Source organism: Phaenicophaeus curvirostris, chromosome 23 (genome assembly GCF_032191515.1).
Source record: "Phaenicophaeus curvirostris isolate KB17595 chromosome 23, BPBGC_Pcur_1.0, whole genome shotgun sequence".
In the NCBI taxonomy this organism is placed as follows: Eukaryota; Metazoa; Chordata; class Aves; order Cuculiformes; family Cuculidae; genus Phaenicophaeus; species Phaenicophaeus curvirostris.
Window position 1 is genome coordinate 3657762 of NC_091414.1, and position 23058 is coordinate 3680819.

The 23058-nt window shown below is 63.2% G+C and overlaps 1 protein-coding gene across 5 annotated transcripts in view; it reads left to right on the top strand.

Annotated features, from left to right (window-relative positions):
* AHDC1 (AT-hook DNA binding motif containing 1) overlaps positions 1–23058 on the top strand; it is a 58550-nt gene continuing 35492 nt past the window's right edge. Inside the window, exons 1-2 of one of the 5 annotated variants that reach the window (XM_069875537.1) lie at positions 1–82; positions 356–449. Coding sequence is in view for 1 of the 5 variants with exons in the window: in XM_069875534.1 (XP_069731635.1) it covers positions 341–449 (109 nt within the window). In the remaining 4 variants the exon portion in view is untranslated. Of the gene's footprint in view, positions 83–252; positions 450–2387; positions 2410–6076; positions 6185–17590; positions 17732–23058 lie in introns of those variants that run through there. The other 4 variants (XM_069875534.1, XM_069875532.1, XM_069875538.1 and 1 more) reach the window with 4 other exon arrangements.

Sequence of the window (23058 nt, forward strand, 5' to 3'; positions counted from 1 at the left end):
GCAGCAGCAAGCCAGGGCTCTGCTGCGCTGTGTCTTTTCTTTGCTTTCCGCAGGCGGCGAGCGGCGGAGGCGCAGAGGGGAGGTCGGTTCCCCCTCCGCCTCCCGCTCCGCTGCCTTTTGTGTGTGTGTGTGAGAGGCGAAGGGGGGGGGGGAGAGGAAAAAAAAAATTAAGCTGAGAGAGAGAGAGAGAGAAGGAAAAAAAAAATTTAAAATAGAGGGGTGGAGGGGGAGGTGGAGGGAGGGAAACGGCGAGGAAAGAGCAGGCGAAGGGACGGAGGAGGGGGTGGGTTGGCAAGGAGAGGAGTTGCCTGGGGAGAATGTGAGCAAGGAGGCGCTGGAAATGCTCTCGTTGAAGGTGGCGAGCGGTGCCGAGGGCTCCGGGACCCCCGCGGCCGGGCAGGAGGCAGCCCGGGCGGGCTCCGAGGGGCTGGCAGCGCAGCAGCCGGCGGGTGAGTATCCTCGGGGGGCCCCCCCGGGGCTTTGTGTGGGGCTGGGGAGGGGGTGGGACCCCCCCCCCACCTCGGGGCAGGGCGGGGGGGGGGGGGGGTGGGAAGGAGGCGGGGGGTGAAAGTGTGTGTGTGTGTCCCCCCCCCCGCCCTGCGCCGTCCCCTTTGCTGAAGTTGCGCGAGTTGGTGCCAAATTGCTGGAGTTTTAATGGCACTTGGGGGTTGGAGAAGGAAAAGGGGGGGGGGGGCGGTGGCGAGGCGACCCCCCCAGCTAGGGGAAGGCGGCGAGCTCCGCGAGTTCAGCCGCCTCCCCCTGCACGGCCCCTATATGCCCCCCCTTAATGTTTTGTGGGTGTCCCCCCCCCTCTTCTCTCCAACCCCCCGGGGTGTGAGTGCTGAGTGACAGCTGTCAGAGCCGGCTCTCTCCACTAGAAGGCACAACGTTGTCAACAACCTTTGGGGGTTGCTGGGCTTCCCAGGGAGACTTGGGGACCCCCCCGTGGGGCAGAGCATCCTACCCCCTTTCCCTGGCAGCCAAGCTCCGGGGAGCAGCGGGCGACCCCGGGGTGAGCGGAGAGGTGGGGGGGGGGGATTTGAGGGGTGCAGGGGCTTCGCCCCAGCCCCGCTGGCAAAGTTGCGTGGTCTGCGACGCGGGGCTCGGCGAGCGGTTGTTGCTTTGGTGCCTGTCATCCCCCCCCCACACCCCCCTCTGATTTGTTTTTATCGATCAGCTGATTTAAATCCACCCCCACCCCTCTACCTCCCCCCCCCCTCCCCACCTCGGTGTGTGTGCGGCGATGGGGACCACGGGGAAGCGGTGGCTTTGGTGGCATCGCGTTCGTGCTGGACCCTCTGCCCACGCTGGAGACGCGTTCGGTGTCCCCAGGGCTGGGGACACCTGGGTCCCCCCTTGTTTCCATGCTGGGGGGACACATAGCCCTGACTGCAACCAGGTGGCCTCATGCATCCGACCCCTTGGCCCGTGGCTACCAGGGCGGCCAGCGAAAGCCACAGGCTGAGCTCATTGTGTGCCGCTGCCATGAGCCCTGGGCGCGCGGTGGAGTCACTCCAGATTTATCCTGGCGTGACAGAGAGCAGAAGCGAACCCAACCCCCCCGGGGGCGACGGGCACGGATCCTGCCCGCTCGCTTCCCACCCGGGCACCGCCAAGCGTTGGGGGCGCGTGGTCCGAATCGGGGGGCCCTCCCCGCCAAAGCCTCCCCGCTTTCCTTTCCCTCGCCCCGCCACCCCCCCAGGTGTCCCCTTACACTGGCTTCTCCTGCTGGGCTGAGGAATTTGCAGGGGAGGGTGGTGGTGGTGGTGGTGGGGAAGGGGGGGGAAGAGGAGGGCGGGATGGGGGGGCTGGAGAAGGGATGGCGTGGCGCCAAATTCCGCTCTGCCATGTCTCTCTGTAACCTGAATAGGCCAACTCCATCCCCGGTGCGAGTCCCCCGGGGGCTCCGCCGCGCTCGGATGCAGTCAGGCAGGGAGGTGGCTTTGCCAACCTTCAACCCCCCCGTCTTCCACTTCTTTACACCCCCCCACCCCGTGAACCACCATCCCATTCCCGGACGCCGGCCGCGGCCACCGCGCACCCGTCGGAGCCACCGCGTGCCACCGCGTGCCCGCTGGGATCCCCGGGAGGTGGAGACCCAGGGGGGTTTTGGCAACGGGGAGAGGCAAGAGGGTTGGCACCGCGGCGAGGGGACGGGGTAGCCAAGGACACCCGGCCGAGGAGAAGCGATGGAAGCCCGTGGAAGGTTACGGGGAGCCTGCGGGGGCCAACGCTGCCCTGGCCTCCTTAGAGGAGGCAGCAGAGACCCGGGGCAGGCTATTTCTGCTGAGATCCCGAGGAAAGCTCTGGGAGAATTGTGGGCTTCTATAAATAGTGTGTGTCAGCCGAGTGGAAACAGGGCCTTGAAACGCTCCTGCTATTCTCCCGAGTGCTTGGAACCAGCTCTTGGTAAACAGGGCAGCGGTGGGGAGGGCTGTTTCCTTCTTCCGGGCTCAGTAACGGGGAGCGTGGCGAAGGGACGAGGGGAGGATTTTGGCTTGGCCATAGGGTAGGGTTCCCCCCCGTCGGGGCTGGCCAGCTGGACGCTGGGCTGTGGCTTGGGCTGCCCGGATGCGGGATGTAACCCCGGAATGCGTCGCAGATGTGCGCCGTCCCCTCGCCGGCCTCGCCACCCGCCGAACTTCGGGGCTGGGATGTGCCGAGAGGTCTCCTCGGGGAGCTGGTGATGCACGGTTCTTGGGGTGCCAAGGCTCGGCTGGGTGGGAGATGCTAGCCAGACCCCCCCGCCTCTCACCAGCGTCGGGGTCCGCAGGGTCGCGATCGGGTTCCCTACTCCCCGCTGTGTGTCCGTCTGTCTATCCAGGCTGGAGTTTTGCCTGCTCTGCCGCGAGGCCACACACCGAGCGGTACCTGCGTGGGCTGGAGGGCAGGTATTTGGTCCCGTGGGATCTTCTCCAAGCACGCTTGGACCCCAGGGCGCTGGGGACCCCCTCTCTCCGGTGGCTTTGCATGCAGAGAGGACGCGGTGATGTGCGCCCAGGGTGTTTGCTTGGCTCCGGGGTGCATCCCGCTGCTCCCACCGCCGCGGGGGAGCTTTTTGGCTTTGCGTGAGGACCTGGCATCACGCGAAGCATCGCCTCCCCTTGCGCCCGCGCCCCGATATTCCCCCCGTGCTGCAAACCGTGGCTGCAAACCTGCGTTATTGTCATTTCCCTTCAAAATAACACCTGGGGGAAGCACCCAGGGTGCCACTAAGGTGCCCATTGTGAGTTTTTAAGGCGATGCACGGCGGGCTGCACACTGAGAGGCACTCGGTGCGCTTGTGGGGGGATTTTCTGTTGCAAAGTGAAGCAACCAGCAGCTCCCCAGGAGCTGGGGAGCTCGCCCTGGCCCCGTGGGCTGGCTGACCCGGTGCTTGATGCCGGCGCAGCGGTGTGTGGGTGGGAAGGGGCGAGCGCCAGTCCATTTTTTTTTTTTTCCCCTCTCCATCTTTTTTTTTTTTTTTCCCTTTCTTGCCTTTTTTTTTTTTTCTTTTTCTTCTTTTTTTTTTTTTTTCCCTCCCTCTCTGTGGGTTGAGCGTTGGGGCGACAGACAGGGAAAGTCTGAGCAATGGTCTCCGCGCTGGTGCTGTCTTCAATCACCGCGTCCCAGAATCCCTCGCTCTGGGCCTTCTAGGCACAAGGGCTTACAGCGAAAATCGGCAGCTGCAGCTGCGAGTGAAAGCACAAGAGCCCGGCTGGGTCTTTGGCATCGGCAGGAGAGCAAAAAAGCTGGGGGAGGCGAGGAGAGAAGGGAGGGAGCGAGGAGAGAAATGTGCCCTGTGGTTTTTTTCCAGCCTTGCCACCGAGGGTTGTGTTTCAGAGCATCGGTTCCCGGGCGCGCGAAGAGGCGGGAGAGGGGGGGTGCGGAGCGATGCCTCCGGGGAGCTCATTAAAATCTGTCGGCTCCCCCTTTTTTTTTTTTATTTTTTATTTTTTTTTGCCGGCCGAGAGAGGCTGGATACGGAGGGAGGGACGTGCTGGGAAGGAACATGCCTGCAGAGCGGCTGCCCGGTGGGGACAGTTGCTGGCCCAGGCAGGAACGCTGCCCCGGGGGCTCACCTGTCGGAGCACGTAGGATGCCTGCGTGCCAGCGGGGCCGGGACAAGGGCGTCACGCGCCGCCACGCCGGGGTCCCCCTTAGCGGGAGGGCGAAGCCCCTTGTGGGGACGCCAGGCTGGGCTGGGAGGCGCGCTGAGCCGCCTCGGTGCAGGGGGGAGTGCACGGTGAGAGGGGTCTGGGGGTGCTCGGATAGGGGGTAGGGGGTCAGCGGGGCGTGAGGAGGCTGGAGGAGCGGGGTAGCGTCATGTTGCACGGTTTGGTGAGCGGCGACGGAGCCAAGGGGTGAAGGTGGGTCCGGGTGGGTGCTGGCAGGGAACGTGCCACCGTGGCAAAGCTGCCTCCTTCGCCTTGTTGGGGAAGGGGACGGGGACGGAAAGCAGCGGGGACCCCCCCTTTCTGTGCCGAAGGCCACCCCGCGCAGGCGTGAAGGCGGCGAGCGTGGCTGCAGCCTGGCCTGGCGCGAGATGCGGGGAGACGAGGGAGCGTCGAAATGTGGTATTGATCCTCTCGGAGGGAGAGCGAAGCAGTTCTGGCATCCGCCTGCTCCAACCTCTGCCCTTCCCGCCGCTAAACGAGCTCCAGGCGGAGGGAGCAGAATCCCATTCCATCCCATCCCATCGCCGCCGCCACCACCCCCGGGGCCCCGAGCCCCGCGCACGCTCTTCGCCTCCTGCTGACTTCAGCGCATCGGCTTGGGCTCGGCGCCTGTACATTCCTCGCAAAACCTGGGCCTAAAATATCTGGAGGAGGACGGAGCGCCTTGGGCGAGGGAGATGAGCTCTTCAGCTGCAGGAAAGAGGGAGGCTGCAGAGCCCCAGGCAACGGGGCCACCCTGGCTCCCCACCGGCCTCCCCGGGGAATATGCCGGGAATAAATCTCGCTCGATGAACTCGAAGGCTTGGCTTGGGATGGACGCGTCCAAGGAGAAGCTGGAGGGGAGCGTGGAAGCATGCGTGGCCGGACGAGCGGCGATGGGAGAGGGGCGGCGTGGGGTGGAGGGTGGCAGTGAGCAGGGTGGCGTGGAGCAAGGTTGCATGGAGCAAAGTGGCACAGGAGCGAGGGAGCAGCGGAGTGAGGTGATGGGGTGACAGGATGGCACGGGGAGCAGGGTGAGGTGGATGAAGGCATCAGGGAGCAGGATAGCATGGAACAAAGTGTTATGGGGACCAGGTTGACAGTGGCATGGAGCAAGGTGGCAGAGGAGCGAGGTGATGGGGTGACAGGATGGCATGGGGAGCAGGGTGATGTGGATGAGGGTGGCAGAGGAGCAGGGAGCAGGATGACACGGGGACCAGGATGGCATGGAGCAAAGTGTTTTGGGGACCAGGGTGACAGTGGGTTGGAGCAAGGTGATGTGGAGCAAGGTGGCATGGAGCAAGGTGGCAGAGGAGCGAGGTCATGGGGTGACGTGGATGAAGGTGGCAGAGGAGCGGGGAGCAGGATGGCACGAGGAGCAGGATGGCATGGAACAAAGTGTTTTGGGGACCAGGGTGACAGTAGGTTGGAGCAAGGTGGCATGGAGCAAGGTGGCAGAGGAGTGAGGTGATGGGGTGGCACGATGGCATGGGGAGCTGGGTGACGTGGATGAAGGGGAGGAGGGAACAGGATGGCATGGAACAAAGTGTTATGGGGACCAGGGTGACAGTGGGTTGGAGCGAGGTGGCAGGGAGTAGGATGGCATCGAGCACGGTGGCGTGGAGAGCAGGGTGGCAGGGAGCAAGCTGGGGCTCGGTGGCTGAGGAGGGACAATAAATGCTGAGAGGGAGGTGCTAGGCGGGAGCTGTGTGAGAACCAGTTTGCGAGGTCCAGATTGGCAGCAGATCCTGAACCAGGAGGAGCTGAGCATCCATACGGCCCCTGCCGAGATCAGACGAGACGACAGCGACTCGGTTTGGGGGAAGAAATTGGAGGCGGGGGAAGCTTTTTTGCTGAAATGAAATTTGAACCCCAAAGTGGGAGGGAAGTGGAGGTGGGGGGCACGGCTCTCTCCACATGGTTATTACTGCTGTTTTCCACCCAGCTGAAAGGAGAATGTAGCTTAATATGGACCCGCGGGGAGGAGAAGCGATCGGGAACGGGGATTTGTCAGGAGGGAGCTGGGAAACAGCGAGAGAGACCTAGAGGTGAGAGTGACCAGTGCTTTGCCCAGGGAGGTGTTTGCAGCCTGGCAGGAGAGGACAGAGCTGGGTTGGAACAAGGCGCTATTGTTCTTGGCGAGCGGGGGGCCAGCCCGCAGCCCCCCCAGACCCGCAGAGCTGGCAGAGCCGCCGCGGATGTGGGGAAGGTTTTTTTTTTGGGACTGTTTTTTTTTCTTTATTTTTTTCTCCCGGTGGATTGCTGGCTTGGGGATTGGGAAGAGCTGCCGGTGTTGGGGTGCACCAAAGGGACCGGCCGAAACGCTGCGGGAGGCGAAGGGGACCTGGGGCTGGATGGGGTTGGGGGAGGACAGGGAGTAGGATGAGCCAGGGGAGTTTTGGATCAGCAGTAGGCAGGGGGTGGTGGATTTGGGGCTCAGCAGCCAAGGGACGGTGTGGGGATGGGGTTGTGTGAGCGGCGATGGGGTAAAGCCCGGTGTCCCTCGGCTGGCAGGCACGGCGACGGCTCCTTGACGCGTGTGTGGGGCTGGGGAGGGCAAACTGGAGGAGCTTCTCCTGTTTCTGGCCTGGGGATTCGTAGTCCGGGTCCTGCTGCGATCCCTTCTTAGCTGTTGGCGTCTCCCTGGTAGCCCCCAGGTCGTTGCCACCATCCCGTGTCCTTCGCCCTGGCGCCGTTGGCATCTCACTTTCTGCCCCCGGCACGGAGGCGTTGGGGAGAGCAGCCGCCTCGTCCCGCTGCTGGCATCAGCCACAGCGTTGCCGCAGCCGCCGCTTGTCCCCCAGGCCACGCCGGTGCTCAGGGACACCCTAGGGTGCTGGAGAGCGGTGGGAGCGCAGGGAACTGGCGAGGTGCATGAGGGACGGAGGAGGAGGAGGAAGAGGAGAAGGGAGAGATGTGCAGCCCCGTGGGGTGTTGAGTCTGTGGCTGGTGGAGGGATGATGAGGTAGAGCCTTTGCAGTGCTCAAGGGGATGCTGAGCTTCTCCCAGCCCTCCCTGAGCTCCCTGGGCTGTGACTGGCACCAGCCTTGCCCCCCTGCCCCCAGCCCAGCTGGAAAAGAGAGACCCCCCCCACCCCCGCTCCCCAGTGCAGCCCTGGCAGTTGTTCCCCATCCCCCCCCACCTAGTTCCCACCTCTCTGATGCTTCAAACGCAGGGATGCCCTGAAGGCAGCAGAAGCACCTTAGCAAGTGCACACTAAATATTTGAACACGCATGGGTGGCTTTGGCTTCGCTGCTGCTCTCGCCCTTCCCCAGCCCCGTCCTTGGTGTCTGGAGCCCCCAAATCCAGTGGGTACCCACAGGGGCTTCTCCTCTCCTCCGCCACGGGGGTGGTAATTTTGTCTTGGCAGCCTTTTCTCAGAAGGATTTGCTCCGCTCCAACCCAGCCAGCATCACCGTGCCACCCTGGGGGGGTGTGTGTGTGTGTGTCATCCTGTGTGTGTTGTGTGTGTCCCCCCCCCGCAGCCCACCCGCTGCCAGCCCCGAGCACACGTGGTGGGACCAGAGCATCTGCGCGATGCCCGCCTCCCCATCCTTCATCCCTGCAGCCTCCTCTTCCTCCCACCAGCCTTGACACCCTTGCAGCCGGGCCAGGCGCCCGGTGGGGCGGGGGGAGCAGCGTTCCCCTCCCCTCCCCAGCATTCCTCGGGAGTGAAACACAAGAGCTGGCAGGGCACTCCTGCTTTCTCTGGCCTCCGCTCCTCCAGTGCCGGAACAAAGCCCTCCTGCCTCTCCCGGGAACCCAGGGTTTGAAACAGGAGAGGCGGCTGGTGCTGCGTGGCAAGGCCAAGTGTCCTCCTCCAGCTCCTTTTTGGGTTTCTAGGGTGGGTAGGGGGCACGGTGACACCCTGCGGTCCCCGCCAGGAGCAGCTCCAGCTGGGACCTCATCCAGAGCTGCCCCTTGTGGGGACCGTGCCCACCCCATGGCATCATCGCCAGCGTGGGAGATGCTGGAGGGCTGGACACCGACCCTTGGCTGGGCTTTGCTTCCCCGCCGTCTCGCTGCCATCACATTGCTATGGAAACTGAGCCCTGGAGAGGACCCGTTCAACCCCTAGTTTGGCCCCAGTTGGAGTACGATCCATCTGTGGCCATCCAGGTCGGTGTATCCCAACCGGCTTCACCCTTTCGTCTTGGGATGCTGCATCCCAGAGGGAGGTTGCGCTCCGGCCGCCTTCCCAAAGTCCGACACCCCCCTAACCCTGCAGAACAAAGCCCCCCCCCCCCACCTCTTTTCCCCGCCGCCCCCGGTGAAACAGGCCCCTGTCGGAGCGCAGTCCCCGACAGCGAAGGTTATTTTAATGGATGCATTACTTTAAACGAACCCTCCGCCATCTGTTCCACCCCCTAATTACGCATGCAAAAAAAGCCCATCTCACAGCCAGCGCAGGAGAAAGTAAAGATATAAGTGATTTAAATGCATGTATCCGCAGCTCCGCCGGCAGCTGGGCTGGGCTGCGCTCCTCGCCATCCTCCCGGCTGCCAGGCGAGCGGGGCGAGTTGCAGCTAAAGGTGGCCAAGAGCCGCTTTCGACCCCTGGTTGCTTTGCTGGCGCGTGGGTGCGAGCGAGGGATGGAGTTTGGTGGCTGCATGTGTGTGTGTGTGTGTCCCCCCCCTGCCCGCCTCAGCTTTCCTTTGCTCCGTTGGCTCCTCGCTGTGCCGCCCCCCTGAAGGTTAGCTCTGCCCGCCGGCTGCCAGCTTCGGCGTGGCGGCAGCTGAGCCTTCAAAGCGCGGGGACACGCTGTCGTCCCCAGGCTGCCGCGGTGCATGGCGGGCGCTTCGGGGGGAGCACCCCCCGGCTTGGCCGGGCTCCTCGCCCTGGTGCTCTTTGGAGGTGCCAGGGGGTCCCCGCAGGGCTGGCACTGGGGGACACTGGAGTCCTTGTCCCCTGGAAGAGGGGCCAAGGGGGAGCTCTGCTTAGGGTTGCGAGGCTGTTTCTCAAGCTGCTTTTCCGTTAATCCATCCCAAAATCCAGGGACTCCGGACCCTGATTGTCCCTGGGTGATTTTCACCTGTCTCTTGGAGCTGAGGAGGGTGAAAGTCGAGGGTGAGAGGCTCTGAGTAAACTCCCCCCGGGGATTCAAAGCCCAAAGGTGTTGGAAACTCCCCATTTTTAAGTCATCCTCCAGGTTTGGGGACTCCCAGCTGTGGTGGGAAGGGTGGCAACGTGCCCAGGGCGCCGCGTCCGACCCCCATCCCCAGCGTGACTCAGTTTCCCCCACCCCCAGTGCAAACCCTCTCCCCAGGGCAACCTGCGGGGTGGCTCTGGGTGACCCCACGGTGACAACGCGGATCTGTGACCACCGTAGCAGGGCCACCACCGCTTGGCACTGGAGCTTGCCGGCAATCCTAGGTGCTGGCGTCTCCCCCCTCCGTCTCCCTCTCTCTCTCCGTGCCTGACTGCAGCAGATGCGCCAGCTCTGCAGGAAGAGGGAATTAAGTTGGGCTGGAGGAATTTTAAAGATTGCTGCAGGCCTGAGGGTCTTAGATCCCCCCGCGGAGATGGGCAGTCATGCAGAATTAATCCTATCGGCAGCCTGGCTAGGCTTCAGCCGGTGCAGAGCTCCAGGAGAGCACGAGGGAGCGCGGGGGGCGATGCTGGGGGCGGCTGAGCGAAGCCCCAGCGCCTCTCGGCGTTGATGGGAAATTAATAATGAAAAATTAAAAGCCCCAACTCAGTCTCCATCTCTTTTCCCCCCCCACCTCCTCCTCTTGCCTTCCCCAGCCCGGAGGTGGGACTCGCAGCGGGGAGGAGGTGGGAGGATTCGGCAAAGCTTAAGGAAAACCTGTTTGCCGTAGCGAAGGGAGCGCGATGCCGCCAGCGGATGGAGGGAACCAGCACCGGGGTCGCATCCTGCTCTGCGTCGCTGATGGCCCTGGTACAGCCAGGACTGTGTAGTGTTGGGCCTTGGGTAGGGGCACCCATCGCTCAAACCCACCAGCAATGGGTGGTTGGAGGCAACTTGGGGTGCCACGCTGGCACAGGGGACACGGGGACGTGCCAGATGTCCCCACCCATCGCTCAAGCCCACCTGCCATGGGTGGTTGGAGGCAACTTGGGGTGCCATGCTGGCACAGGGGACATGGGGACACCTCAGATGTCCCCACGTGTCCCCAACCATCACTCAAACCCACCCGCAATGGGTGGTTGGAGGCAACTTGGGGTGCCACACTGGCACAGGGGACACGGGGATGCAGTAGATGTCCCCACGTGTCCCCACCCATCACTCAAAACCACCTGCAATGGGTGGTTAGAGGCAACTTGGGGTGCCACAGTGGCACAGGGGACACGGGGACACCCCAGATGTCCCCACCCATCGCTCAAACCCACCTGCAGTGGGTGGTTGGAGGCAACTTGGGGTGCCACAGTGGCACAGGGGACACGGGGACGCCCCAGATGTCCCCACGTGCTGCACCAGCCACGTCCAGGGTGGCATCTGGGTGCCCTGTGGCTCTGCCAGCCTTGTCCCCGTTGTCCCTCCTGGCTGCCGGGGCTGTGGTGCTGCTGTGCCAGCGGGCTCGGTGGCTGCGTGACACCGGGCAGGGTGGCCTGCGAGGGCTCTGCAGCTGCTGCCGAGCCCTCTGCTCCTCCGGTTTATAAATAATGCAGCGCCGAGGCGCGTTGGCAGCGCTGCACACATGCCTGCAAGCCCCGACGTGGCAGCGGGTGCGTTGGGGGCGAGCGGTGGGTGCCGTCACCCTGGCTGGGTGGCACCGAACCACCCCATTCCGGTGGGGAAGGAGGCGAATCCCGACATCCCCGCATCCCTTTCGTTCCCCAATGCCGCCCCCCAGCCCCGCGAGCCTGGCGTTTGGGGGGGGTGGTGGTGGGGTGCCCGCCGTGACCCCACGTGCGGGGACGTCCTCGTGGCGGTGGCGCCGATGGCAGCGCGCAGCTTGCAGGGTTGCCATGGTGATGTGCGGGCGCTAACGAACCCGAGTAAACATTAACGAGGGAGAGCCCCATGCCAGGAGGGTGGGGGGCCACAGGAGGCTGAGGGGACCCAGAATTCAGGCTTTGGGGACCCAGGTGTCATGGGGGACATCTGTGTGTCTTAAGGTGCATCCAGGAGCATCATCTGGACACCTGGGTCCCTTCTGGCTGCATGAGGCTGGGCTTTAATGGTCAGACTGGGAGCTCTAGGTGCTGGGAAGGAGCAAGACACCTGGGTCCCCTTCCCTGCTTGGGGTCACCTGCAGTGGGAAGGTCCCAGGGGTCCTGTCCCCCACTTTGGTGCAGCACCCATGGGCGCAGGCATGTTTTGGGGGTGCAGCCGTGGCCAGCTGCCCCCAGAGCTGGTGGGGAGCTCGGGGGGCTCCTGCGCATCCTTGCCGCTGGTGCTCCGCACGGTTGTCACCCAAGTCCCCTGCACCCACACCGTGGTCAGGGTAGGGGTCAGCTCTTGAGGAGTCCCCCTGTACCCAAGCCCCCCTCCGTGACCAGGTTTAATGGTGCTGCAGCTCATTAAACGGAGGTGCAGGTGCCCCGGGTACCTTCCTCCTCCCGAAGGGCTCTTAATGAAGGGCTGCTAACGAGCTCTTGTGCTCCCCACTCACCTCCCTAGCCCTGAGAAGAGGCTGATTGGCGAGCAGGCACCCGCGAGCGATGCTCGGGCTCCTTTCAGGGCTCGAGTGACCCCGTGTTCACCACCTCTTTGCCACGCCACTGACGTGGCCTTTGCACCGCGCGCCAGGGTCCCACGTCACCGTCACCGTGCCAGCGCCGAATGGGGGCACCGGCTTGGTGCCAGGGAGCGCCGAGGGCTTTGGAAGCCCCCGAGTGGGGGCTGAGAGCCCAGCACCTGCTGGTTCTGCAGCTCAGCTCGGTACCTGGGGAGAGGGCTGAGGGCTGTCACCCGCCAACGCGTCCCTCCCTGCTGCGGGATGTGCGTTATGGGCACCCTGTGCCTCAGTTTCCCCATTCTGGGGACAGAGGAACCTGGAGGCAGGCACCAAAGCTGGGATTTGGGTTGAGGCTCATGTTGGTGTCCCCCCTAGTCCCCATTTGTGTCTCCTATCCCCATTTGTGTCCCCCCCATCCCCGTTTTTATCCCTCCATCCCCATTTCTGTCCCCATAGCCACATCACACGAAGCCAGCCAAGCCCTGGGAAGCCCCTTTTGGTCTCTAGGTGGGTCGGTTGAGGGTCTGTGACTCCCCTGCACCCCAAAAATCACCCAGTGGCGCTGATGTGGTGCAGCCCATGGGTTTTTTGGAGGGGGTGGGCTGGGAGCTGCTTGCCTGGAGGGGTCCTTAAGCTTGTCCCCCTCCTTCAAAGGCCGTAGTGGGGTGACAGCCCATCCCGCATGGAGCCATCGACCCTCTCCGGGGCTGGGTCCCCCAGGTCCCCGCCAAAGGGAGCCCTAATCCTCTGTGACACAGTGCCCGGCTCGGCGGTGGCTAATTGCAGTGTCCCCAGCTGAGGATTACGGTTTAAAGCGGGGAAGGAGCAGCGGGAGCAGATGAGCTCCTGAGCAACAAAGCTCCCGTTTCCCTGCAAAGCGACTTTTATTAGGGGTATAATTAAAAGCTGACAGGAAGGGGAAAATCATGGGGACAGTCAGGGATGAAGCTGAAGGTCCCCGTGCCCCCCTAAGCATCCAACCCACCACCCCCCAGCTCTGACCGCAGCGTTTCTGGCAGGGCAGGAGGCAGCGAGGTGCTGGGCTGGCAGAGGAAATCCAAACTCGGGCCCTATGAAAGGGGCTTTGTGTGCCTGGGAAGGAGCAGCCCTCCTCCTTCTCCTCCTCCTCCTCCTCCTTGCTGCCTGCGGGGCTGCTTTCTGCCCTGGGGGTGGCATGGCTGTGGGTGCCAGAGGGAAACTGAGGCAGCGGGGCAGCCCCTGCCCTACCTGGGGTCCCACAAGGGCATTTTGTGTCACTGGCATCAGCGGGAGCCACGTGCTGCGGGTGAGCTGGGGTGGATGCTCCCCACCAAGCCGTGGGGACAGAGGGACATCGTGGGAATGGAGGAATCTTTTCCCTTGTCCTCTTGATGCCGCCACAATTGCCCTTTCCCCAGCGCTGCCGCCTGCCTCAGTTTCCCCTTCCCCCCTTATGAGCGCTGTGACTGCTTGGTGGGGCCCCAGATCTCCCAGTGGGGGGGTTCATCCTGCCTCCGTGACCCTGGCTGTCCCCAGGGATGTGGCCAAGGTCCCCTGTGAAGGGGACACAGAGCAGCCCCCGGTGTTTTGCACATCCGTGGGTAAGAAGCTCGCAGGAATGTCCCTCCGTGCCAGTCGGGTCCCATCGCAAGGAGGAGGGTGGGTGCAGGCAAGGCCCCCCAGGTGGGTGCTGACCCCCTAACTGGGTGCTGCCCCCCCCAGCTGCCTTGCCCTGGCTCCGGCCCTGGCCCTGGCAGGCAGCGGGGGGCTTGTTCTCTCCCTGGACAGGAAGACGAATGAATTCCATTACGGGATCGCGATTTTATTCCACGTGTCAGGGAGCCTGAGATTAACTTGCTCACCAGGCTGTGACAAACCCAGACACCCATGTGCACGCGCTCGGGCACAGGGGCTTCGTACGCTCGCCGGGCACGGAGCTACCCGAGACCACTCTGTGCCATCCCTGCTGCTTGGGAGCCTCCCGGCGCAGAACGAGGGTGGCACTGGCCAAGGTGGGGACCTGGCACTGCCACCGTGCTGTCCCTTGTCCTCGAGGTCTTTAAACCACCCAAGAATGCAGGTCTTGCAGCTGAGTGAAGGGCGAAGCATCCTTCTGGTACAGCTCCCCTGCATCCCGGCTCCGAAACGTGGGCTGGGAGGGAGGTGGGAAGGGGGACGTGGAGGTTTTGGGGTGCGTTGTGAGGGCTGGCGGTGCTGGGGACACAACAAGGCTGGTTGACTGCTCTCGCCTCACCCCAGGAGAGCGCGTTGGGGCTGAGCATCCATGTCGGGGCCGTGTATCCACGGGCACGGAGCGGTGCTGTGCGGTGCTGTGTGGTGCTGTGCCGCGGCTGCTCTCCCCTTGCCGCCCCCCTCTCCCGCGCGGGTGCAGGCAGCTGGCTCTGTTTGCTGGAGGCTTTGCGCATTCCAGTTCGTGGGTCACTCGCCTTCGAAACCTCTCCGGGGACGGAGGCAGTTGGGAGCCGTAACAAACAACCCAAGGGCTCCCATGACGCCTGCCAGCACTTGGGGAGGGGGCTGGGAAACAGCCCCCCACTCCCCTGGGGTGCTGGAAGGGTGGGACTGGGAGCTCCCAGTAACGTAACTGGGGAGGGTGGACGCGCTGAGTGGGTTTCCTTTGGAGTGATGGCTTTTTGGGGAGCAGCGGGGCATGCCGGAGGGATGCGTGGTCCTCTCTGCGTATGGGGCTGCTGGTTGTTGGGATCCATATGGGGAGGAGATGATGAGCAAGAAGGCAACAGGCTCGGGGTGGCCAGGCTGGGGTTTGTTCAGGGCTGGTTAATGTGTCCTGGAATGTGTGTCGGAGCCGTCCCGGGGAGATCAAGGGTCTGGCGGAGCGGTGGGAGCGCAGAGTGGCTCGGGGGCTGCGCGCCGGGGAGGTTGGGCGGTGGGGAAGGTCAGCCTTGGCCAGATGCAGCCACTCCACCCTCCTCCAGTGCTTTTGCACATTAATGCAAATGCACTGGCCTGAGTGGTTCATTAGCAGCATGTGGAATGGAATAATGCATCCGCATCCCATTAGCCTAATGAAAAAAAGGGAGCCGGCACCTGGAACAAAGCTGCCGACTCTTGGCTAGTGCTCTGGCTTGGCCATGCTGGGCCGTGGGGCCCCCCCTTCCCTTCCCTACCCCTCCCTTCCCATCCTTTCCCCTCCCTTCCCTCTGCCACCCAGGCCATCGCCTGCTCCTCCGAGCATCCTCGCACCCAGCACCGAGTAAGGGGACGCTGTCCCCAGGGTGTCACCGTGGTGGGGTTCAGCCCCAGGGGGGACTCTAGAGTGGGTAGAAGTTCTCGTAGCATCACAGCATAAGAGGACACCATCCCCAGGATGTCACCATGGTGGGGTTCAGCCCCAGGGGGGGACCTGAGGGTGGACAGAAGTGCTTGTAGCATCATGGAGTAAGGGGACACCAACCCCAGGGTGTCACTGTGATGGGGTTCCGCCCCGGGGGGACCCTAGGGTAGACAGAAGTGCTTGTAGCATCATGGAGTAAGGGGACATCAACCCCAGGGTGTCACTGTGATGGGGTTCAGCTCCAAGGGGGACCTTGGGGTGGGCAGAAGTGCTTGTAGCATCATGGAGTAAGGGGACATCAACCCCAGGGTGTCACTGTGATGGGGTTCAGCTCCAAGGGGGACCTTGGGGTGGGCAGAAGTGCTTGTAGCATCATGGAGTAAGGGGGACACCAACCCCAGGTGTGTCACCATGGTGGGGTTCAGCCCCAGGGGGGACCCTGGGGTGGGCAGAAGTGCTTGTAGCATCATGGAGTAAGGGGACACCAACCCCAGAGTGTCACCATGGTGGGGTTCAGCCCCAGGGGGGACCCTGGGGTGGGCAGAGATGCTTGTAGCATCACGGCATAAGGGGACACCAACCCCAGGATGTCACCGTGGTGGGCTGCAGCCCCAAAGGGACCCCAGAACCGCTCTCAGCATCACCCCTCTGTGTCCCAGGGTAGCGAGGAGCGGAGCTCGAGGTGCTGCAGAGGCGCTGTCTGGGCGTGGGTGCCGGGCGGTGGGATGTCCCCATGTCCCTGGGGCTGGGAGCTCAGAGCCTGAAGGATTAGAGGAAACATTGCCAAACAAACCAGGCTGTGCCGGAACCAATTAGCCTCCAGCAGGCAGAGTTTCAGATGCTGTTATTTCTGCCTCTTCTCTTCTCTCTCCCTCCTTCTGTCTCCCCCTTTCCCCCTCCCCGGCCCTCGCCAGCCCCTCCTGCCCGCCCCCAGCATCTCTGCTCTCGCCATTCCTCTCCGTGTCGGAGCTTGTTTTGGGCACTGGCTCTGGAGTGAGTCATGCCGCGCGCGTAGGGGATTTTAAAAGCTTTCTGCTGTCGCTGGGAAGCCGGTTTGGGCTGCTCCGACACTGGGGGTGGAGCGCCATGCCTCGCAGACAACCCTCGTCTAGGGAACCCAAAAAAAAAAATTAATTCCCCGAACCCCTGGGGTCCCACACGGTCCCTTCTTGGCCGCCACCACCTCGGTCACCCAAGCCAGCGGTTGAGTCAGAGCCGAAACTTTCGAGCCGTTGGAGCTTCCTCCGCCGGGGCCCCTCTCCGAGGAAGTGGTCGGCCGGGGCGTCGAGCCCAGCGGGGCGGTTGCCCCGGCCTCGAGGGCTGCAGCACGCAGGCGCGGGCGGCCGGCGGTGGAGGTTGAAGCGTGGGAGATTTTATTTCCACACACCCACCCCACCTCCTCCCCCCGTTTTCCTCCTTCTTTCCCTCCATCACCACCGCCAAGCCCAGGGTGGGGACCCTCCGGCGCGACCCTCGCGTCGCTCCGCAGCTGGCCCCGAGTCCCCCCCTTCCTTCATCTTCCTCCTCCTTCTCCTCCTCCTCGCCTTGAGCTGTGCTGCTGAGGGACTGCAGCTCCCGTGGATCAGGAGGAGATTTAGGTCAAGCGCTCGACTGAGTCGAAACAGCCATCTGTGTGCGGAGGAAACCGGCCACCCAGAGCCCCCGGCACGGCTGGCCCCGGCATCGCCGCCAGGTCCCGGCATCGCCAGCGCCCTCTGAACCCTGCGCTTGGGCACGTGGGCTGCCTTTGTCTCCGGCGAGGGAAGAAAACCCACCCTATAAATAAATAAATGGGGGGAAGAAAAGTCTCCCCTCGCCCACCCTTTCCGTCACCTCCCGCTGTGCCGTGGGCATCGCCACCGAGCCCCGGGAAGGTTGGCGGCGGCACCGCTCCAAGGTCGCCCTGACACGCCGCGCACGGGAAGGTGTTTGCCTGGCAGGGAGGTCGGTGTGAGCGGAGATGGGCTTGGGATGAGGGTGCTGAGGGCCAGAGCTGGCCCTGGGCGCCCGCCGAGCAGCCGGGTGGGAATCGCAGGCAGGAGGGAGGCGCTGGCTGCGTGCCCGGAGCCCGGACTCCTGGGTTCCTGCAGGAACAGGGTGGAGCGGGAGGAGGCCAGGGAGCTGGTGTCATCCTGGTTGTGGCAGGGGAAAGCGTTTCCCTCCCCGAGAGGGTGGGAAGCTCCGACAGAGCTCCTGCCGCCGTGCCTCAGTTTCCCCAGGTGGGGGTTTGCCAACGGAGCAGCACAGCCGGGCGCGCTGGTGAGGTGGGGGGGAGCCCTGCGTGCCCCTTGGCCCCCCGCACCGGGGCGGAGGTGGTCGTGGCCCCTTCAGCTCTCCACCTGCCAGCTTCTTCTTGCTTTCTCCATTTCCTTCCGGAGCATTTTATCGCTCACCGGTGTCTCTGCCGCTGCGCCTGTGCGCACACCCCCGTGTGTGGGGAGAGGAAACGCCACCGGTGCCGTGGGAGGGCCGGTACGCGCCACGGTCGCCGCTTCCCGCACCCCAACCGTGCAACGAGCTGCGCCTGGTCTCGGGTCGCAGCCCGGCTGGGCATGGGGATGCTTCTAGGCACCTCGCCCCGGCCGCTGCCCCCCTGGTGCTCTGCCTGCGCCCCAGCGAGCCCCCCGGGAGCGCCTCGATCCGCCCGCCGTGCTTGGTAAGGAGCTTTGCCCGCAGCCTGCTTGCACAATAATCCCTCCTTGGTTTGGGGGGATTATATACGGGGGGCACGGAGCACCCAGGGGCTGCCAGCTGGGTTTGGAGGTCGGGATTTCAATCCTAGAATCGTAGAATAGTTTGGGTTGGAAGGGATGTCAAAGTCCATCCAGTTCCAAACTCTACCACCTCCCACTGGATCCGGTTGCTCCAAGCTCCATCCAACCTGGCCTTGAACACCTCCAGGGATGGGGTGTTCTGGTTGCCCGCTGCTCGTGGTCTCCCCACCCTCATGGTGAAGAATTTCTTCCTCTTGTCTCAATGATTTCCCTCGGTGCTGCGGGTTTTGGAAGGGAGGGCGACAGGGACATCCTGGTGCTTGCGTGGGTCTTGCTGGTCTTGGACCACTGGTGTTCGCCCCCAGCTTGCGGAGCAGGCAGGAGCACGGTGTCCCTACAGAGCCCTGCACCGTGGTGGCATTGGGGTTGGTGCTTCCCAACCTCGGCACCGTGGCGAGCGCGCCTGCGTCCTTTTCCTGCATCCCTCCCTCCCCCGGGCACGTGCGGGCTACGGCGAGGCAGCTGTGAGTGAGGACACGAGGGAGCTGGGTGCTTGGATGGGATGGGGTTGGGGGTCCCATCCCAGCTTCCCCACAGCCTCAGGTCCCCGGGGGGTGCTCGGAGGGGGCTGGTGGATGCCGGGAGCTGAGCGGTTCTTTATGGTCTCAGAGGGCTCCATTAATTCTTTAAATATCCAGCCTTTCCAGGTGGGTTTTGTTGAAAATTAATTTCCGGAGCTATTTTAATTTTGCTGTATTTAATTTGCTGTTTATTTTAATTAATTAACGTCGGGAAAAGCTCTTCTCCCAAGCATCCTGCAGCCGTCTGGGGTGGCTGCACCCGGCAGGCGACAGCAAGGGGGGTGTCACAGGCACGAAGGGTGCGGGTGGAGAGGGTGCTTGGTCCCCACGGTGCCACCCGGCTCTGTCACACCTGCAGGGACCAGCTCGGGTGAACTGGATGTTGGCACCCGCCCGCTTGCTGGGATGGGCATAGGGAGGTGGCAAGTTGGGTTTCTTCCCAGCTCCATCCTGGGCTCCAGAGCTCATCCTGGGTTTTGCTGCCAGCTCCCTGTGATGGTTGTTGCATCTCCCGACTGGGAAACTCCTTGGGTACCGCTCGCAGCCGCCTTCCTCCTCCTCCTCCCATCGATGGATGGGGACCTGGGGGTCTGGCATCCCTGGGAATGGGGTGTGCGATGGCACAGCCGTGCCGTGCCAAGCATCAAACCTCCAGTTTAGAAGCCCAACATGGAGCTGTTTGGACCCACACCCGCACAAGAGGCGTGTGGGGCTGAGCTCAGCCTCCTGCCCCATCCTCACATCTCATCCTCGCATTCCCCGCAGTGTTTGATGCTGCAGCCCCAGGGCTGGCCGGACCCCTGCGAGGGGTGTCCCTTGGGGAGGGAGGTGGGCAAGGAAGGGGGAAGGGATGGAGCCGCCTTTCTCTAGATCAAGGCCTCTTGGTCTCTCGCATGTCTAGACGCTGCCACACACACCTAATGTGGTTCTTGGCAGGAGCCGCGGCTGCTCTCTCGAGGTTAATTGCTGCGCGCAGAGCTCTGCAGACAGATAGCCGGGCTCCAGGCTGCCCCTGGGATGCCTGCCTCGCCCAGTGCCTGCCTTGGCTGCAGCCCCCGGGGATGCTCGGTGCCCCCCAAGGATACTCAGACCCCCCCCAAGGATGCTCAGACCCCCCATAAAGGATGCTCGGACCCCCAGGGTTAGAGGAGCAGCCATGGGATACAGAGGGGATGCTGCTGTGCCAGTTTGGGGTGCAGCACTGAGCAATGAGGGGGGGTCATCTGGTTTTGGGGAGCAGGCAGGGATGGAGGAGACGTGCTGGAGGTGCTGTGCAAGGGGTGATGGTGGCCTTAGAGGCTTTGGAGCCGGAGCAGGAGAAGAGTTAACGCCTCTGCCTTGCCGGCTTGTCCTCCTGCCTGCTCTTGGCAAGGCGGCTGGGCTAGATAAGGGGAAGCGCGGCGGGGGGAGCCGGACAAAGGCAGAGCCTTATTCAGCCTGCGTGGCCGGATCCAGCCTCCGGAACGGGAGCTGGAGAGAGAGATGAGCTGGGGATTGGGGTGGGAAGAGCCATTTCATCCTCCAGCCCCAACATCTGGTGAAGGCAAGGCTGGGGAGGGGGGACACACCAGGGGTGCTGCAGGGGCGAGCCCTGGGGCTCGGCCGCATCCAGACTCCCAGGATGGGCTGGATGAGGCCATTCCCAGCGGATGCTTTTGCAAAGGAGCCCAGAGGTCTCCAGGACATGCAAGGAGCTCAGTGTGCCGGCACCTTCCGAGGAGCAAACACTGCCATGATGTCACATTCGGAGCCACCAGCACTGGGAGCCGTGTCCCTGCCTGGCCCCAAACATAGGGACCAGTCTCCCCATGGGAAAACCAGTGCCTTGCTGGGCCTGTTGCTGGCAGGATGGTGCTGAGCAGGGCTGGGAAGTGGTGCATTCCCAGCGGGGAACCACATCAGGTCACTGGAAAGCATCCCCCAAAGCTTGGCATCCCCTCATCTCGCATGTGGCCGGTGCTGGGGTCCAGGCTTGGTCCTGTATCCACGTAGGAGTGAGCCCCGACAACAGGACCTGCCCCAGACAGGATCACTGGGGAACTGGGCGAAGGTTTCAGTCCGAGCTGTGTTTTGGTTTGAGGTTTCGTCATGTTTTCATGGCAGGGAATTTCCGTTCCTAACCAAAGACAAGAGAAAAAAAAAGAAGAAAAAAACCAAAACCAGAAAAGAAAAAGAAAAAACCCCTACATTGAATTTTTGCCAAAAAAATGGGATGTTTCCATTCTTGTTTTGGCTTTTGGCAGCCCCAAACTGCAGCCAATGGAAGAAAATATCTGTGTGGAAATGCTGCTAGCCTCCTCTGTGCAGTGCAAGGGCTGTTTCGGGGCTGGCCAGGCTGGGAGCTCCTGCCCTGCAGCCAGGCGACTCGGGGCGTTTGGGGCTCAAAGGGAGACTTCTGGCACTAGGAGAAGCTTGCGGAGAGCGTGAGAAGGAGTGTGGACACTCCCAAGCGCTGGCCACCGCTTCTCCTCCCCGCGCTGTGCAGGGGACGTTGCTGGGAGAAGGGGATCGTTGTTTTGCGGGGAGCGTCGACACGGAGCAGGCTGCAAGGACACCGGTGGCACACGGAGCTCGCGCTTCCCACTTGTCCTTGCAGCGGGTTTGCTTTCTCCTCCCCGGCTGGCGGCGGAGCCACATTTGGCTCCGGTCTGTGCCATCCTCCCACCGTGCCCTCCCAGCATCCCCCAGGCTCCCCTCGCCACCCTGCTTCGCCCCCCAGCTTTTGGGGACCCTCCGTGGCACCGCGATGCCGTGGCGGGTGGGGTTGGGAGGAGGCAGTGGCTGCAATGCTTAAATGAGGTTGGTTTTTTTGTTTTGTTTTTTTTTTTTTCCACCGCCCCATCCATGCTACACGAAGAATTACAGTCGCCCAGGCATCTGTTCTGGCAGAGTTGAGCTAAAGAGCTTGTCCTGGGCTTGGCAAACGAGCCAGCGCAGCCGGCAGCTTTTCCAAGGGCAGCCTTGGCGGATGCGGAGCAGCAGGTTGACATTGCAGGGAGAGGCACCCTGCGGCACAGCCACCGTCCCCCAACCCCTCTGCTCCTCCCCGGGGCGAGCTAGGGGTTCCTGCGGCGAGGATGGGTTGTAGGATGCTGCAATCGCCCTCCTCCAAAAGCAGCGTTCTCCAGCAGGGCTTTGTTTGGGGCTGGCGCATCCCAGGCTCCTCATCCTGAGCTGGGAACGTGGCTTGTGGCACCGCGCACCCGGTGCTGGCAGAGCCGCAGCGCAGGGCAGTGGAAGGGAGGCAGGATCAGTCCCATCAGAGCGGGTTGCAGCGCCCTGCAAGGGGCCACCACCAAAGAACTCCTCCAAATCCTCATTGGCTGCTTCTCGTGTGTGCAACCCAGAGAAATCCAGCTGCCACCCCATCCCTGCTGGGTGCCGCGTGCCTTGCAGCCGCCCCACGGCTTCCAGTGTCACCCACTGTCCCCAGGAGCATCACGGGTGGGTGCAGCGGTGGAACCAGGAGATGCCAGCAGCGTGGTGGACCTGGAAAGGGACCCAGCTGCCCCTTGCGTCTCCCCCCAGCCCCACCATGCGCTGCTCCTGCCCAGGCCCGCAAGTGCGACCTCGATGCGGGTAATGAGCAGTAAATCTTGGTGTGAATCCCCAGGAGCTGGGCTTGGCACGGGACGCTGTTCGAAGGCACCTTCGCAGCCTCCCTGTCGCCCAGCTCAGCCGCCAGCACCGTGCAGGGGCCGTATCGGTGCCCCGCGCCGGCAGCGGTCGAGGCAGGAGGAGGCGAATCGGTGGGTAGGGAGGTGGGGGAGCCCTGCAGGAGCGCTGGGCTCGGAGCTGGAGCGTGTCAGGCACAGATGGGATCGTTAGTGCTGGTAAAAATTATCCAGCCCCTCTTAAAAACCCAGGCGCAGCAACCCGACCCCACAGGCGCTGGTGGTGGCCATTCCCACTGGAACGGTGTCGGCATTCGCTTTCCCTGCCATTACCGGCCGTCCTCGAGCTGGGACATGGGGCCACGGCCACCTTTCACGTGTCCCCACTGCAAGGTGACCCCTCACCTTCCCTTCTGCTGGGATAAGAGCTCGTTCCCAGCCCCAGGGATGGAGACCCTGACCCCGCACCCATCCTGACCCTGGTGCCACCAGCGTTGGGTGAACCTCATCTCTTGGACTCCCCCCCTCTCCGCCCTCCAATCCGATCTGCCCCACGGGATTTCCTATTTCTTTCTTAATGTGCCCGAGCCTCCTGTTTGCTTTTTTAACTGCAGTAACCACAAGAGGGAAGTTTCAGAGCGGTAGGAGCCCAGCTCCACTGGGAAGGGAGAGCCACCGCGACGCTGACGCCCATCACCGCGGCACCGCGGCTGCACCAGCACCGTGCAGGGGTGCTGGTGGTTGTGTTCTTCATCCCTCCCTAATCCTCAGCCCCTTTTCTCTTTGAAGCGATGAATTTGGGGCTGGTTCGGCGTTGCCAAAGGGACTCGGGGCCCCCCCAGCGCCGATCGATCGTTCTGCTCGCTCCCGCTCTCTCTTTTTTTTTTTTTCTGTTTGTTTGCAGCCGCTTGAGGGCTCTTGTGATGAATCCAGCCTGGACAGATTTCAAGAACAGCTGAAACGCAGCCCGGGGTGGGGGTGGGAGTGGGAGGGCAGCGGGGCCGGCCAGCACCAGAATGCAAAATGGTGCAGTGGGCAGAACTGGGATGGCTGGACAGGCGCACGCCAGGTCCC